Here is an 18,796-nt window from a genome sequence, read left to right as displayed (position 1 = left end):
TATTTTCACATTTAAGTATGTTCTTGCCCTCTCAAATATTTATTAAGCATCTGCTATGTTCCAGGCAATGTACTGCTTTTCCCAGATAGTGACATCAGAGTCTGTCAGTCATGCTCTTCTCTCATATCTGCCACAGCACCTAGCATGGTGCTGAGATCAGAGCAGCTGCCCAATAGATACCTGTGAAAATATTTCTTTCTTTCAGAGAAATAGGTGAACAGACAGGGTTAGCACTTTACCCAATGATGTAGCACCCTTATAAAAAGTGCCCACTTCAGTAAAAGCCTGCCTCTGGATACCAATCCTTGCCCCATCCTGACTGACTCACCACACTGTACATACCTGTCCACTGAGGCGGGCAGCGGCAGTTGTACGTATTAACACCATCCACACAAACCCCTCCATTCTGACACTTGTGGTTAGGGCAGTCATCAATATTCCGTTCACAGGTGTTCCCTTCAAAACCTGGTGCAAGAAGAACAAGAGAAAATGATGAATTCTCATAGAGGAGAGGTGATCTACTCTTCTCCCATAGGACATGGTCATCAGAACAGACCTACTTCATTATTTCAATTCAGTAGCCAACAGTTGGTCCACCCAGGACTCACCATATAAAAAAAAATCCCTCAATCATCTATCTTCTCTTGCCTCAAGCATCGCTAGACAGTTAAAATGAATCATTATGCCAACGACATGCCTTCATAGTTACCTCACAAGTATTTCAAAGCGTTTTCATGAAATAAAATCCCAGTGAAGATGAATGTCTAGTCAGGACAGCTATTCACTGCTTCTAAAAAAAAAGAGTATTATATTTGCCCCAGTTCCATGCTGGGGAATGAGCCGAACAGATAAAAGATTACCTAATTAAATTTAAATTCCTTTTATTCTTTTCTTGGGATGATTGGTTGGGAAAACTAGGTGGAAGTAGGGAGCATAAGAAAAATACTGAACTTAAAGTCTGAAGATATGAGTCAAGTTCCAGCCTCATTATCTATAAGCTATTTAACACACAGTAAATTACAAACTCTGAACCAGCTTCCTTATCTGTAAAAAGAGGCTGATTCCACCTGCCCAGCCTGCCTTTCTAGGTTGTTATAAGTGCCACGTCATGAGTCAAGTGCAATATAAATATAAAAAGCCAGCTGAAAATGGAGTGGCATTATTACTAATTAAACTTACCAACTCTCCAAAATCTTCATCCTCCTTTCTACATTTATAACATTACTTCCTTTCTCCTCATTTTTCCCTTTTATGAAAAACGAACCAGCACACCAAACTTCGCCTTAACTGACCGCAGTGTGTTCCTCTGTAATTTATATATTGGGCTTTTTCATTTCTCCTTGCTACCAAATCCCTTACTATTAAAATAGAAGACTACCAGCTTTAAAACAAGAGAAAGTTCACAGAACATTCTCCTATTTGAAATATAGTATGACTAAGTATTTGGCCTCTTCGAAATATCCCTTAAAGTTTCCCTCTCTCACTCAAAACACTTATTTGGTCTTCAACTAGGCACTGGGGATATAACAGTGAGGAAAAGAGACAGAATCCCTGATTTCAGGGCATTTTCACCACCATTTGCCTGGTGGGTGGGACAGACATCAATCACATCTTGCTTTATTCATTCCTTAGCACAAGCTACTGTGATATTCTACATCTGCTCTGCTCCACTGGAACACGGCTGGTTCCTCTGAATACAGTGGCAGTCAGGTAACTGAGTATAAACCAAGTGGCCAAATAAATCACCCAAAGACCAAAGGAAATCACTCCCTAGAAGACAGTGATAAGTGAAAGCTTGACTACAGAGAACCATATTTCTCCAGGTATTTGGTACTCAGTCCATTCAAGCAGATGAATCACCAAGTAAGACTGAGAAAGACTAGTAAAATTTTTAGAGACTCAGATTTTTAAAAATTTATTGTATTACTCACATATCTGTTTAATCAAATGAAAGTCTTAAAAATAGAATACTGAGTCAGAAAATGTTGAATTGTTTAGGCCCACCCCTAATTACGATAAGTGAGGGCAAATCTACAGATCCACCAAGTAGCAGTCCCCAAGCAAGAACTGAGGTCCATACTCCTAGTTTAGTCCTCTTAATGGAAATATTCTTTAGGAAAGTTAAAGATACAGTTTTAGAGTACGGGAGAGAAATAGGGCTCCTGACCCTCCACTGTAGAACCTGTGTGGTCTGGGGGTGTTCTAGAACTGGCAATGGTCATCTTCCCCCTACCTTGATCTCTCTGGTGACTAAGACCAAATATGGCTGACCAGGGTGTCAGGGAGGTGATGAAGCCCTTGCAGCCAAACTAGAAGGAATTGAAACTGCAACCCTGAATTTATACTAGCCAATGCTACAACTAACTGAATTCACCAACCACAGACAAATTAAGAAAGCAGAAGCATTTCAGCATAACCACAACATATGAGAAATAAAATGTTTTCTTTTTATGACTATTTTTAAGGTGGTTCTTCCTTGTCAATAGGTAAGTAGGTAAGAAGGCAGGTAGGTGAAAGAGTTCATTCACAGTTAAAGCAGGGCCTCTGGGGCCCTAGGTTCAACTCTCAACCTTGCCATGCCATAGTTATGTGAACATGGACAAGATACTTAAATTTTCTTTCCTCTCTGGGAGAAGTAACAGGACCTAACTCAAAGGGTTGTTGTAAAGATTAAATGAGTTAGATATAAAGAGCACTTAATTTAATAAATAGTTGGACAAATGACTATCTACCTGCAAAAGAATAAAGTTGGACCACTTCCTCACACGATATACAAAAATTAACTCAAAATGTAAGAGTTAAAATTATAAGACTCTTAGAAGAAAACACAGGGTAAATCTGTGACTCAGGATAGGCAAAGCTTCCATAATATGATCAAAAGCACAAGCGACAAAATAAAAAAGAGACAGTTTGGACTTCATCAAAATTAAAAACACTTGGGCTCCAAAGGATACTATCAAGAAAGTGAAAAGACTGCCCACAGAATGGGAGAAAATATTTGCAAATCATATATCTGATAAGAGACTTTTATCTAAGATATATAAAGAACTCTTACAACAATGATAAGAATACAATATACATAATATAGTAATAAAAGACAACCCAATTATAAAATGGGTAAAGGATCTAAATAGATATTTCTCCAAAGAAGATATACAAATGGCCAATAAACACATTAAAAGATGCTCAACATCATCAGCCATCAGGAAAATGCAAATCAAAACCACAATGAGATATCACTTTATACCCACTAGGAGGACTATAATCAAAAAGACAGATAATAACAAGTGTTGCCAAGCATGTGGTGAAATCAGAAACCCTCATACACTGCTGGTTAGAATGTAAAATAGTGCAGTCACTTTGAAATACAGTCTGGTAGTTCCTGAAAAGGTTAAATAGAGTTATCATATCACCCAGCAATTCCTCTCCTAAGGATATACCCAGGAGAAATAAAAACACATGTCCATACAAGTACTTCTAAAAAGATGTTCATAGTAGCATTATTCATAACAGACAAAGAAGTAGAAGCAGCCCAAATGTCTATTAATAGACATGATGAATGGATGAATAAAATGTGGTAAATGCATACAACTGAATATTATTCAGCCATGAAAAGGAATGAAGCACTGATATCTCCTACAACAATGGATGAACTATGAAAATACTATAAAAACATTATATGAAAGAAGCCAATCACAAATGACCACATAGCATGTGTTTCCATTTACATGAAACGTCCAAAATATGCAAATCTATAGACAGAACGTAGATTAGTAGTTGCCTAATACTGAGGGGGAGTGGGGGGTGGCAGGAGATGGTGACTGTCTGTTAATGAGTACAGGGTTTCTTTTGGAATGATAAAAATGTTCTAAAATTGACTGTCGTGATGGTTACACATATCTGTGAGTATAGTAAAAACCACTGAATTGTACACTTTAAAAGAGCAAATTATATGGTATACAAATTATATCTCATAAAGCTGTTATATTTCCGGAAAAAGCACTTAAAACAGTCTGATGCATAATAAGTATTCTATACATATTAGCTACTACTATTATATATCAACAGGATCAAAGCATTCCCTAGAGATTATCTACTCCAATCCTTTTACATTACAGATGAAGAAGTTGAGGGCCACATGGCTGATTTACCCAAGTTTACATGGCTAGGAGATAGGAGTCAGCGCTGAACCAGAAACTTCACCCAGTTTCAATCAGTATGCTCTCGGGGACTCCAGAATTTCCTTTCAATAATCTGAAAAACTGACCTCAGGTCAAAAGTTCCCACGTCTGAGAAAACTCAAGCCAAATCAGTTCTCCTCCAGAGTTAAGACAGATTTATGCTTTAAAAATAGAGATCCAGAACTCTTTTTGGAAACAGCTAGCAAATACTTATAAGAAAGTCTAACAAAGTGGGGAGGGGGTAAGGTTTATATGAACAAGTTAGAGTGCAATCACTTCTTAAAAATATTTTTTAAGGTTTTAGGGGAAAGGGAAACAGACAAGTCTCCAGACCCGTGGGTGGGATGGGTGTAGCCGACTTAGGGAGAGGCTCACATGACTGCACTAAAAGGAGTATACTGCTGAAAGCCAACTCACATCCTTAAAAGGCCAAAAGGAGAGAAATTAAACTTAGAAGGAACATTTTAAGGCTGTGTTGTTATAAAACCGTAGGCCACGTAACTGATAAATGATGACAGTGAGGGTGGGGAGCAGAAAAGAGTCTTTTGAACTTGTCATCCCACACAGAAAACAGCATCTCTCAAGAGAGCATCATATCTTTCCATTTTCAGACCCTGGGAGGTGTGAGGGTTGAGAGATACAAAGAAGAGAGCAGAAAGGGGAAGATGAGATGACACAACCAGGATTCTCTCAGGCCAAGCTGAAAGTTCTCAGGAAGAGCTTCAGCGCACAGCGATGAAATAGTGAGGAAAAAAACAGGGATACCTGGAACCGGACAAAGGCAAAAGGTAAAAGGCTACAGGGCCACCTTCTTCCCTCCCCCCCAGGGAGAAGCCTATCACAAAAGCAAACTGACCGCATCTTTGTCCAACTGGTTTCCTTGGCACACATCTTCCATCCTCTGAATGGGCCCAGATGAGCTCAGTGACCCCCATGACTGGCCCATGTATCCCTCAGCCCTACCACCCACCCAGGCTGCTGCTCCTACCTGCTTCCCTTGATGTTTCCTTATGGCTCTCCACCTCCCTTTCAACCTTATCACCAAAAAAGTCAGACAAATGAATAAGGGGGTTCAAAAGCAATAAATTCAGTACATAAAAAAAAATTACAGAATATAGGAACTCTCTTCTCTATCACAATGAATTCATTTATTTGCCAGATATTCACTGAGTCTCAATTTTGTGCATCGCACTAAGTTGTATACTGTGGGGAAAGTTAAAATGAGAGTGTCTACTAGGAAAAAGGAACAAATAAACACTTGGTTTGATAAGTGCTGTGCTAGAGGTATGAAGGTTGCCAAAAGACCTCAGAGGGTCTCTAATCCCCATGGGGTAGAAAATATAGAAGGCATTTCAGTGAAATAGGTACCTCTGGCAAATCACAAAGAATAAGTTCTATATAAAAAGGTGGGGTGAGGGGTAGAAGATGAAAGAAAGCTGAAGAGATGGCATGGGCAAAACTACCAAGCGTGGGAGAACAGGAAAGACTTCCAGGAACATCAAGTCAAAGGAGCTAAACCAATGCCCCCTGGAAACTGGTACGATCATTTCTGCATCTGCTCCAGAGAAATCTGCCAAATATGATTAGTATAATACCCAAGAGAATATCACATGCCCCTGCAGATGAGAATGCAAGAGGGGATTACTTCTAACAGGTGTTAAGCTCAGCAACAACAGAGGAGACATAAAAGCCACAAAAAGTGTTTAAGCTTTATTTTAATGATATAGGGATACTACACGTAATCAGCCTGTGAAGTAAAGAGGTGGTTTACAAAGAATAAACCTTCGTTGTTTGGAAAGGACAGATGACAGCTTTTTTATGAAGTTTAAAAAAGATCACGGAGGAATAAAGAGGTGTGGGAGAGAGAAAAAGAGAAAGTATGTTGAGGCCTGTTTAAGTGTGAACTCCCAAGGCACAGCCAGTAGATCCAAACAACCCACTGTTAGATTATTGTGCTACTTTTTTAAATATCCACAAACACAAAACCAGCCTAACTCATTCTCTCCCCACTAGTTGGCCCTAACCCCAAATTACTGAGAGTCAATGATTCAATAATTTATTTTCTATTTTGCTCTTACGTTAAAATTATCCTGGCTGAGTGCCCTTCCTCAGGGCTTCTGCTAAAGATTTTACTTAATGGTAGCTCATGAAGGATCTGGATTATTAACAGTTGTTGATCCAAGGAGAAGATGAAATATAGTTCCCTGGTTTTATTCTATTAGTTCCCTCTTGAACATATTCTTTTTTCCTTCCCTCTACGGAGAAACACTTCTTTTTTTGTCACACAGATGAGTCATTTTTTCAGTTTTAATTCCCTCCACATGAGTCTTGCAATAATACTAAAATCAACTTATGGTAACTTTTCCTTTGCAGGAAAAGAACTATAACTTAGCCATTTGAATATAATCACGAATTTATGTGGGGTTCACTGACTTTGAGAGTTGAAAAGGACTCTCAAATTTTTCTTATCTAGTACAAGAGTATACACGAACAAAAGGAGAAGCCAAACTAAGTCCGGGTGCATCCTCAGCAAACTAAAGATGCATGATACCAGGAAGAAAATGAGAAGACCAAAGTTATATTCGCAATACTATGATATTATACTAAACTCAGTCCATAAATATTTGTGTGCCTATTATGTACCTGTCACTGTTTTTAGGTGTTTGGGATACATTGCTAAACAAAAAACAAAGATTATAGCTTTCCCTCTGGTGGGGGAAGAGGCGGGAGAATTTGGAAAAAGGCAATAAACAGTAGACATAATGAAGTAAATTATATAGTGCAAATTATATAGTGAGAAGATGGTTAAGTGTTACAGAAAAGGAAAAGAAAAAGTAGACCAGGGCCAGTAATTAAGGGGGGAAGGGGACTGGTTACAATTTGAAATAGGGTGATCAGGGTAGGCCTCAATTAAAAGTGCAAAGACTTGAAATATGGTGGGAACCAGCGATGGACAGTTGCAGAGCATCTTAACAAGCTACTTCACCTCCTGCTGACTTGGTTTCCTCATTTTTAGAACATTCTCTTCAAATAAGGGTAGTGTTTACATTGAGAGAGTGATTATTATTTTAACTAACATTTTAGTCTCTTGAATAGTGTGGAGGGCAATGGAGGGAGGGGCAAGGAGAATGGTATTACATTATGAAGAGGACTTTCTAAAAGAAAAATTGTCTCCAGGCACTATTTCCCTATGTAGAAACAAAGTTACTTTCCAAACTCCACCTGGGACATAGAGACAATGAGCATAAAATCTTACAAATTGTGTAAATACATATTTATTCATAGTGTTACTGCACCATCTATTGTTTTGAATTCTTTTTTGATTTCCTTCTACACGTTGTCCAAGCTAATGTCATCTGCTTTAGATCCTGGGACCCCAAAGGCAAGAACTAGTCTACTTATTTTTAAATATGTGCATGATGCCATATATAGGCTGATATGTAATAAATACTCTTTGATCGTAATTAGAAGTATCTCCTTTTTCTTAAAACATGAAACTACTTTTTTTTAACCCAAACAACTCAAAGCATTTAACAAAAAGTTTCACACATTTCAGGGGCAGACAGGCAGCACAGTGTGATGCAGCTGGATGCACAAGGCACAGGCTTTGGAAATAACCTGCCTGGGTTTCAGGACCCAGCCTAACCACATGTCAGCTGTGTAACTTTGGGTAAATCACTTAACATCTTCAAACTTGAGTTACCTCACCTGGGAAAACTCAAAAAATCATACCTATCCTCAAGGTTTTCATGTAATTGAGCTAATGGATGCAGAAGTACCTGGCACAGTGCCTGACTCATAAAAAGTATTAAATAAATGTTGGTTTTCTCTTCGCCAAATCTTCTCCCCGCCCCCGCACTCCCATCCCAATCTCTAACACACACACACACACACACTTCATCAGGGAGTAAATAAACGTCTTGCTTTAAACTACAAGCAGAGCATAAGAGACAGCCCAGATCTCCTTACTCCATCCCACTAGCCCTGGCAGCCTCTCAGCTGTGGAATCCCTGGTTATTTCCTTTCTCAAGGAGATACTATTCTGGTTTGACAGATCCTTTCCTGGACACACTCTCAGAATTCCCTAAGGTTCTTATCGTGGCTAATGGCTAACAATGCAGAGACTATGGGAGTGAATAATCACTCTCTCCTAGCTAAAAACTTCCTTTATTGACTTCTCTCACTTCCCGTCAGTATTTTGCTGCCAAATCAACCTCTGGTTCTAGGCAACTATTAAAAGTAATTTTCTTGAAACTGAAAAACATATTTAGCCTCAACAATAAATCACACTAACCTCAATTACTAGCCACTGAGACTATTAGAATATTAGGCTATTAGAATATTTGTAAAATTAAATTGTTTACATTTCTATTTGCTTCTTTAATCCTTAAAATACAAACAAACATGGGAGTGAAGAAAGATATCTTTTAGTTATTCCTTCTAAAAGATAATGTGGGTGATGGTAATATTATGTCAATAAAAATTTATTTAGTGTCTAGAATGATAACATTATTTACTCTTCATTGAAAGAGAAACTGAAAGCAATACAATTACTAGCTTGTTCTTGTGGTTTACAGCTAAATGGTATAAAGTTTTCTATTATGCAGCAGTGTCTTGTATCATTGTATCCCAAGCACACAGCATGGTGCCTAGAACATGGCTGGCAGTCAGTAAATTTTTACTGAATGAAGTGAACAAATTACCATTTGGTTTTATACCGAGGACCAAGATATCACCTTTAATCTCCAAATTAAACACACAACCCCATTATACGTGAACCATAGCCCCAACACCAGAACCTAAGATTCCCATTCTGCAAGAGTAGCTAGAACAACTTCTTTTTGAGGCAGTTCTGCTTACTTAGCACATTACTCTCCCCTACAGTTTTCCTTCTTTTGTTTTTGTACTAAGAATATTTGTATAAAAACAGAATCTTTGTTGCTTAGTAATTCATCTGCTCCAGCTGCTTGTGTTCTGTTCCCAATCAAAATTCTCGGTTTTCAACCTCCTCATCGTTTTTATAAGGAGTTTAGTGAATTGGCCAGGCTTGCTCCTTTCTCCATCTCTACAGAATGCAGGGCCCCAAGCTCCCATACACTGATTCTCTCATTGCTTCTATCTTGGAATTAAGCACTCACTGATTAACAGAGCACCACACCCCCTCAGTTCCAAACTTCTCTAGCTTCAAGCTGGGGCAGGGTTACTGTGAAGTCAGTGAGGGTAGGTACATGGAGAGGGTTCTGAGGGAGAGAAGCCCAAGGAAAATCACAAAAGAGTAGGCAGGTGCATTTAGGTAGACAGGAAAATAACCTATTACTCCATCAGAGGTGAAATAAAATAAAAGTTGGTCACCTGATATTACTGTCAACTCAGTTTAAAGCGCTTTATTAATCATACATACACATTTTTCTGTCTAATTCTCACTGTGTTCCTTTCCATGCCATAGACTTCTCTATCCCTTTCCTGGAGCTCTGTTTCTCTTATTTCTTACTGTTTCTCCAAAAAGAACAATAAACAATTTCCTAGCCACTCATCATCATAAACTGTGACATGTTAAACTACCCCCTGCTCAGTTTATGGACCACATTGGGCCCATAAAACCCCTCCCTCACCAGTGACCCACCTCACACAAAATTCTCACTTCCCCTTTTCCCTCCTGGGAAGGCTACTTCCTAAAGGAGCAATTGAGCCACACCTACCACCTTTCTTCTGTGCTGCACGTGCACCCCCAATCCCAAGACACTAGGGGGACTGCTTACCTGGAAGGCAGTTGCACTCAAAAGTGAAGTCACCAGTCTGCCGGCAGGTGCCTCCATTGACACAGGGGGAGGGTGCACAGGGCACATAAGGGCTGTCACAGTGCTGGCCTGTGAAACCCTGGGGGCACTGGCATTGATAGGAACCAGGTAGGTTGAGGCAAGTGCCACCATGCTGGCATTGTCCAGGAATTTCACACTCATTGACATCAGTCTCACACTTCTGCCCTGTGAAGCCTCCAAGGCATTTACAGGAGAACTGGTTGGCCACAGTGGTACAGGTACTTCCATTTGCACAGGGATGAGACAGGCAGGCATCAGTCCATTGGCACAGCTTACCTAGAGGAAGGATAAGAGAACTCAGTACTGCCCACAAAAATGGGAGTTAGCCCAATTCTCAACACCCCACATCTTGACACCAGGGAGCTCCTGCATGGAAAATCCCTAAACTCTCTGAATTTTACAGGAAGCCCAAATAAGAGCCTCATCAAGATCATCTGACACAGGCACTCTCCAGGGCCCTCAGCTGAGACACAAAGAGCCAACGAGCACATGGAGAAGACTGTAAGCTAGTCACAAGAAGCCCAGTCCTGCAGGATCCCATCAGTCCCTGCAGCAAAGAAGGGTCTGGGTCCACCTATTGTCTCACACTTCCTTGTCTTTGCATAAGGTGCTCTTCAGTTTGGAATGCTATCTTCCTTTTTGTTTTCCTAGTGAACTCCCAATTATCTTGACAACTCTACTCATAAATCACGGTTACTAAAGTCATCCTTAATGCCTCCCTCAACTCCCCAAATCTCTCTCTCTCTCTCACACACACACACACACACGCCCCTGCACACGCATCTCAAGCTTGCTGTTTCCTTCTGTTATACCACCTGCCACACTGTCAGGGGCTGGATCCCCATAGTAGGCTCTCAAATCATGTCTGGTGAATGAATAAAATGTACTGATATTTTCCGCAGCATATTACTAGTTACTAAATTAACCTCTTGGATGATAGAAACAAGTCAACACTACTTCTATTTCCTTTAAACCAACACACATGCACACAAATTCTGGGAAACATTTTATTAATTGTGGTCTTGCTGCAAATATTGCTTGATGTGTTTGAAGAGGATGAAGACTCTCTGGCTCCTTATATATGAAAAGAACTAGAAGTTCCCATAAGAATAAAGGTCTAAAAAGGTAACTGTTGTGGACTCTCTCGGGTACGAAAGTACTAGCAGAAGCAGGAAGACTCTGACGTGCTAGATCCTAAGGCATGACTTCACAGGAGCAAAGCAGATTCTTTGAGATAGAAAGAGAGAGAGAAAAAAAATACTCCCATGCTACTAGTAAATTTGGCATTCACATGGTTTTCTGTTTTCATTAGCCTCATCCTTTTTTAAACTAAAGATATGAGAACTCCATGAATTTATTAATACTCCATCTGGTTGTCTAGGTAAACATCCAAATCTTTGACCCCCACAGAAAAGCAAATGAGAGCTATGACATCTTTTCTAAAAGGGACAACGAGGTGACACATGAGCACATAGAAGTGGTCTCTGCCTATTAAGGACCGTCAAATCAAATGGAAAAGGTGCAATAAAAGTCTGGGCACAGCACATATATCTCAGGGTGCTAAGCAGAGAGAAAATGAAGGAACTGTAATTTTTCTCCCTATTTTCTCTCATTCCACTGAGAGGTACTTACTTACAGTGGAGAAGAGATAAAAATGCTTACTTCTAGCAACCATGTGTGTCAGAATGTTTGCCTACAACTAAAACAGGAAGGTCCTTGAACTTGGTTTTCCATATATGTTACATAGGCACTAATATACATAGGCACTAACTTCCTGCCTCTGTTTCTTCATCTATGAGTAGATACAAGTTAATATGGTCTGACTAGATGGGGTATTGGGTTATCACAAAACCAAAGGGATGAACTTGACCTGTGGTGATTCCTAAAGTGACAGACAAGTGGCAGATGTATAAAGATGATCAGAACTCTGCAGAACACCAAAAAGAGATCCTTTTAAAAGAAAAGGAAGAAGTCATAATTTAGGGATCATTTCAGAGTAGCATTTTAATTATGAAGAAAGCACTGCTGGCATTTCCACTGAACAAGATTAAAATGTTTTAAATGGGTATGCCCTCCCCTTTGGCTGTGGAGCAAAACAACTCAAACCAACAATTAGGAAAAAATTAATCTGTTAACCACCACATCTCTTCGATGACTCACAGCATCACTGCTGTCATAGTCATGATGGAGATAATGGATCATCCTAACTATCCTCAACCCCACCAACACCTTTACATGAAAAATCAGTATAACAAGTATTCCTAACTAGTCTAGTTTTATGGGTATGTTTTTTAACTTTTGCCAATTAGATCTACAGAATTGTTGGTGTGGTGGGGGACAAAATGGTAAATGGTTCTCCTTTTCTCATATAACTTAATAAACATTTATGGTTCATCCTGAATAAAGCTCAGACCCACCTTTAAAGAACCCATAATCTAGTCAGATGAGAGACATGTAAAAAATTAATTGCAATAAAAAGTGACACATAAAATAAGAGAACATACAAACTAAACTGCCTCAAAGAGTCATGAAAGGGTCAGTAAGACAGAGTTTTACATAACATTGGGCAATCACCAATTGTAGAAAAGGGCATTCCAGGAAGAGGGGTGTGTAATAGGATGGAGGCAGTAGGAAGGGTGACATTTTCAGGAAGTGATGAGAATGTTGACGTGACTAGAGATAGATGCTGGTGGGGAGGTGAGGCTATAAAAATACAGAAGGCCTAGACTGGGAAGGGCCATGGAAGCCATGCAAAAGAGTTTGCAGTTTACTCTGTGGATGATGAAAAGTCAGCAGGCCTTCTAAGCAAGCAAGTCTGTGAGAAGATTTGCATTTATAATTAAAGAGGTGGCAATGTGACAGGTGAACAAGATGGGGAGAAAGTAAAGGCAAGGAAACGACTACGGGAGTCCAGGTGAGAGATGACATGGACCTCAATTACAGAGTAGGAGAGGAAATGGATAAGAGTAGACAGGTGAGAGGTAATTCAGAGGCTGGGTTGGGTGACTGGGTCCAAGTGGGTTAAACACAAGGGAGAAGGAGTTTCTAGTGTGGAGTGTTTGGAGTATACATTGGTGCCACCTATTTATATCAATACGTTGAGTTTGAGATACCTATTGAATTTCCAAGGATAACATGCAATGCATAGTTAGAAATATGAGCCTGAGTGTCAGGGTTGGGGTGGAGTGAAAAGGATAACTTCGAGAGTCATCAGCAACTGATAAAGATAACACAGCTGAAAGTAACTGGAGATGGTGAGATTCCCTGGGAAGAACTGCGATGTAGCTCAAACGAGGGCCCAAAACAGAGTTCCAAGGAAGACAAAAATTTAATGGATGAGGACAAGGAAATGCAGAACCAAAAGGAACAATCAGAATTTAGAAAACCAGAAAAGGCAGTACCTTGAATGTCTAGGGAGAGGAGATTTCAAGGAATAAGTTATCAAGAGCACAAACAGCTTTTCTTCTGGTAACAGTGAAATAATTCTGATCCCCAATCCTGACATATACACTTTAGGTAGTCAAATGCTCAGAAGCATATGACTTTTTTTATCTCCTTCTCCCCTCTTAAAACTTTCAAAAGGAAGTTAAGGATAGTCATCTGGAACATGCCAGTCCCTTACCATAATGTTAAACATGCACCAGAATTGGGGAACCCTTAAGAGCAAGATGCCAAGATCTAAAAGATGCTAAATAGAGGTACCTGCTGAAAATAGAAAAGTATGGGCCTGAGTCCCATTTGTTACCTGTAAAACCCACTTGGCAGGTGCACTCATAGGCATCCCGGCTAAGTACGTGGCAAGTGCCTCCATTCAGGCAGGGGTGAGACACAAAGCAGGGGTGAGTGGTCGAGTACTGGCAGTCCTCGCCCGTGAACCCCAAGGCACAGCGACATGTGGCTTTCCCCAACATGGCCTGGGCCACACATGTCCCACCATTCTGGCAGCGGTTCTTCTCACAAGGGTCTCGATGTTGACAATATTCTCCCAAGAAGCCCTCTTGACACCTGTGTGGAAAAGAGAGGAGTCTATGAAAACACTTGACTTCTTGTGAGTCCAAAAACTTACAAGATAATGTAGTCCATTCAAGAAAAACAACTTGTAAAACTGCCTCGCTTTAAGAGAAGTGCTCGGAGAACTTAACCACACACTCCCGTGTCCTCTGAGTCTTAAGACTTGAAAGGTGACAGAATACCACGTGGGTGATCCAGCATGGTCTGTCATAGCCAGTCAGCATGAGCCTTATTCAAAGGCAAAATACAATCATAGCTTTTTTTCTTGTAGGTACAGGTTGGTATGGGGTAACAGTACCTTTCTGTGCAGCATTGTTGATACTTGTCTGTTTAAATTCATTAACTTTTTCATTTTGACTAAGCCATCTGAAAGGATCAAGATGGTCACATGACAATCCATGGGCTGATCCTCTTATCCTCTCTAATTTAAAATACATAAAATATCATGTGTTTCTCTCCAGTAAGCATTGAGAAATAATAACTTTTTCTTTTCTTATTTCCACTGAGACATTGACTGGCCTATACATAGATTTCTGGGTTCTGTTCAGGGGGTTGAGACTGTGATAAAGAAAGAAAAAGTAGGTACAGGAATAGGGGAGGGTTCGAAGGGGTTTTTTTTTTAACTTAAATCTGTTAAGATATAAGTAGTAGGTAGCTTTTATAACCAAATAAAAAAGCACAAAATATAATTAAAATAACATAAAAAATATCTAAGGTAGCATACAAACACCCAAGTGAAGAAGGGAAAACAATTCCAGAATAACATTCTACAACTTCTTCCATATGCTGTGTTGAGGACTCCCTTCATATGCCATGCACTGATTCAGAAGATGCATAACCATCCCAAATTGTGTGCAATATTTATGGAAATTTTCTCTAAACAGCATAGAAAAGGCATGGAAAGTCTCCATCTTCATAATGAAGAAGCTGTTTAAATGGGACCTCTAAGACACATTTAAAAGAACACAAAGACTGATTCTAACTATAAATTTTGTCACTTGGCTGTCACCCCAAATATTTGGTTCAATTTATTTCTCCACTTTACTTTTTGAAGGATAGGAAACTAAACCTAGAAGGCTGTTCTACCATTACCTCAAAGGTAACACATTTAAACCAAACTCGAAATTTTCCCCTCAAAGCCAGCTCCTATCATGTCTTCCTATGCCCAATTACTGTGTCCTGATTCTCCCAATCACCCATACTTGAAGCACAGTTTTACTCCTTCCTGTCTTTGCCAAACATCCCCAAGACATTTCATTAGCCATTGGGTGGCAAGGTGAGGTCTTTAGAAGTTACAGTTATTGAGAAAAGAAGGAGGACCAAATGTTAGGGAACTAAGAGTAACGTGCCCAGAAGAATTAGGCAGTAGCTAAAATGGCTGGAGGGGGAAACAGCTGCTAAGTAGCTACAGTAGTAGTGATGTAATTGGCCACTGCCTCCTCACCCCTTCCCAGAGCTGTATACAGTAAACATGGCAGTCAGGAGCAGCTAGAGCTTTGAGCATCTTCATGAGCAGGTGAAGCTAGAGATTGAAAGGCAGGGAGGAGAAGGCACAGCGCTGAAATCAAAGACCGGCTGAAATTTCCAGGGAGGAGTCTGTACCTCATATGGTGAGAAGGCCTGTTGGGAGTCCCGATGCTGTGACCTTGGACAAGTTACTTAACCTCATTGACTATTAGTTCTCTCATATTTTAAATAGTTAATAAGGCTACCTACATCGTGGGATTATTGTAAGAATTGAAAAAAAACAAGTGTGTGAAAAACATTATACATAAAAAGTTTTGCAAATGAAAAACATTTTTCTTTCCTTGTACTTATTGAGGAAAATATGATGCTTTATTCAAATCACAGCTTGATTTGATAATAGGATAGGTTATTTTCTGATTTTTTTTAAGTAGAGGAGCAAAAATTGTCAATGTAGCACTGCTAAAATTAACCTTGAGCTATATTATCAAAAGCATTTGTAACTTATTCAAGAAATCTGTTGTGAATGATGTTAAAAACTGCAACACAATTCTCATGTACAGTGATAGTCCTCTGGGCATTAAGCCTGGCTGACAACTTTTGATTCTCCCATATGGGAATTATTCACCTTGCAAATAATAGTAAACTTTTAAACTTGGGTGGGCTTTGCTCAGCTTTGCTGCCAGACTATTACACCACCACAACCTCTCCAACCCTATCATGTGGCACATGCTCAGAGAATGCAAACTCCTTTAAATGTCAGCATTGTATACACGTAATGAAAACATAAGGTGCCCAGGAAAACAAACAGGAAACAATATGAAAAATTCCGGAGCCAAACAAAAGTATTCCTGAATTATCTGTTACTAGGGTTTAATCTACATTGTTGCTATCTACCAAGTATGGAAAAATAAGTTTCAACTAAGATATGTTAATAAACCAGGAAAGCAGAGGTTGGCAAACTACAGCTTACAGGCCTACTCTGGCCCGCTGTCTGTTTTTTTTTTTTGGGGGGGGGTGGGGGGAAGATCAGCTCTGAGCTAACTGCTGCAATCCTCTTTTTGCTGAGGAAGACTGGCCCTGAGCTAACATCCGTGCCCATCTTCCTCTACTTTATATGTGGGACACCCACCACAGCATGGCTTGCCAAGCAGTGCCATGTCCACACCTGGGATCCAAACCGGCGAACCCCAGGCCGCGGAAGTGGAATGTGTAAACTTAATCGCTGTGCCACTGGGCTGGCCCCTCTGCTGCCTGTTTTTGTATAGCCCATCAGCTGAGAACGGTTTTTACATTTTTAAATAGTTGGGGAAACAAATCAAAAGCATCATAATATTTCATAACACTTAAAAATTATGTAAAACTCAAATTTCAGTGTCCACAAATAAAGCCTTATTGGAACATAGCCACACCTGTCCATTTATGGACTGTCTGACTACTTTTGCATTACAATAACAGGGTTGAAGTTAAGATGAGACTATATGGCCCACAAAAAATATTTACTATCTGGTGCTGTACAGAAAACATCTGCCAACTCCTGTGTAAGAGAATATATGAAGCCTAATTCTATAAATAGCATCCAATATGCTTATTAATAATGATGTTGGTGATGAAGAAGAATGTTTTCATATCAGTTTCCACAAAGAATATTACACTCATTCATTCATTCAACAAACATTTAGCAAGTGCCTATTATGTGCCAGGAATTGTTCTAGTGCTAAGGATATTCTTGAACTTGTGGAGTTTAAATTCTACTAGGAGAAGATAAAAAACAAAATCAGTAAGTAAAATACATAATTTGTTAGGTGGAGTTAAGTGCTATGTAAAAAATTAATTAAAACAGGAAAGCAGGATAGGAAAGGATGGAATTGGGGAGAGCAGGGGGTAAAGTGAGGTACTTTGATTTTAAATAGGAAAATCAGAGAAGGCCTCAGTGAGGAGGCACAGTTGAGTCAAGACCTGAATGAAGTGAGGGACTAGCTATGCAGGCATCTAGGGGAAGGATGTTCAAGGTGGAGGGAACAGCAAATGCAAAAGCCCCCAAACAGGCACTGGTGCCGGCAGTTTGAGGAGTAGCAAGGAGACCTTTATGGTTCTACCAAAGGGATTAAGAAACAGGGCAGCTGAAAACAGATGAGAGCTGTAACCAGAAGGCGGATCATGAAAGGCCTTTAGTCCACTGTTAAGAAGGATTTTGTGTTATTCTAAGTGAGATAATTCTTGGATAAGAAGTTTAACTGACTCACTCTCCTAAAGTCCTTGTACAGAACCACATCTTATATTTATGCGAAACTAGACCTACTGCTGGTATAATAATAAAGACTCAACTTCTTACTTTAGATGTTCTAGCAGGCTAGACATCAGCCTCTTTCTTTACCTTAAAACATGTATAAGTCCCTTTTAACCTACATTTTTCACTAAGCCCCATTTCCCAATTCTCCTTCCTTCACAATCAAACTTCTATAATTATAGCCTAATTTCATAGATATTTTCCCTTTCTTTTCCATCTACTTCTTACTTGTCCCTTTGCAACAAAAAATTCATTCTAATTATTGCCCAGAAACTATGTTCTAAGATCAATGACCCTCCCCTTGTCAAGTTCAGCCGTCTCATCTGAGATTTCATAAGGAAATTCTCTCCTATAGAAAGTATTGCTGACCGTGCCTTCCATCATTTTAATCTTTTCACATTTGGCTTCCATGACTCCTTCTGTCTACCTCAAAACTCCATAAATTCTTAGGTGTAGATGACTGATTCCTCTTCCCCTTCTTCCCCCTCAATTATGACCACTTTAAAGTTGAAGTCCGGGCTGCACTGCTCTTTTTTCTCATAAGCATTTGTTATTGTTGTTGTTCACCTGGTTTTAAGCAACTACCTTCATGTATTTGACTCTCAAAATACAGCTCCAGTTCCATATGCTCAGTTTACTAAAAGTCATCTACTTACCATAACATATCCTGCCAATATCTGAAACTAAACATTTAAAAAGTGGGATCATTTTCCCATGAAACTTCAGTTCCTCCATTTTTCTAAGGCTTCCATTCACAATCTCAAAAGTCGCTTTGGTTAATCCTTTTCAGTTATATATAATTTATTGCCATGTTCTGACAAGTCTTGTTAACTAAATTCCTATAATACTTATCATTCATATTCACAGTCTCCTTTTTGATACAAATTCTGATCATCTTAAAAGCCTCAGGCCAGGCATCTTGTTGCTGGCTTTCTCCTGACTTCGATCCATCCTCTGAATTCAAGACACCCTAAGGTAATTCTATCCAATGAGATAATTCTTTCTAAAACAACCCTCAAAGATGATCATAA

The 18,796-nt window shown here is 39.5% G+C and overlaps 1 protein-coding gene across 2 annotated transcripts in view; it reads right to left on the bottom strand.

The window, feature by feature from the left end:
* NOTCH2 (notch receptor 2) overlaps positions 1-18,796 on the bottom strand; it is a 153,773-nt gene that overhangs the window by 75,129 nt on the left and 59,848 nt on the right. For both annotated transcript variants that reach the window (XM_070607719.1, XM_070607720.1), the window contains exons 3-5: positions 13,746-14,005; positions 9,941-10,276; positions 343-465 (exon numbers count right to left, since the gene is read on the bottom strand). In XM_070607719.1, coding sequence (XP_070463820.1) covers positions 343-465; positions 9,941-10,276; positions 13,746-14,005 — 719 coding nt within the window. The remainder of the gene's footprint in view (positions 1-342; positions 466-9,940; positions 10,277-13,745; positions 14,006-18,796) is intronic.

This window comes from Equus przewalskii, unplaced genomic scaffold, assembly GCF_037783145.1.
Source record: "Equus przewalskii isolate Varuska unplaced genomic scaffold, EquPr2 ChrUn-13, whole genome shotgun sequence".
In the NCBI taxonomy this organism is placed as follows: domain Eukaryota; kingdom Metazoa; phylum Chordata; class Mammalia; order Perissodactyla; family Equidae; genus Equus; species Equus przewalskii.
The sequence above is the reverse complement of the archived record's forward strand: the minus strand, read 5'-3'. Positions and strand labels throughout refer to the sequence as shown.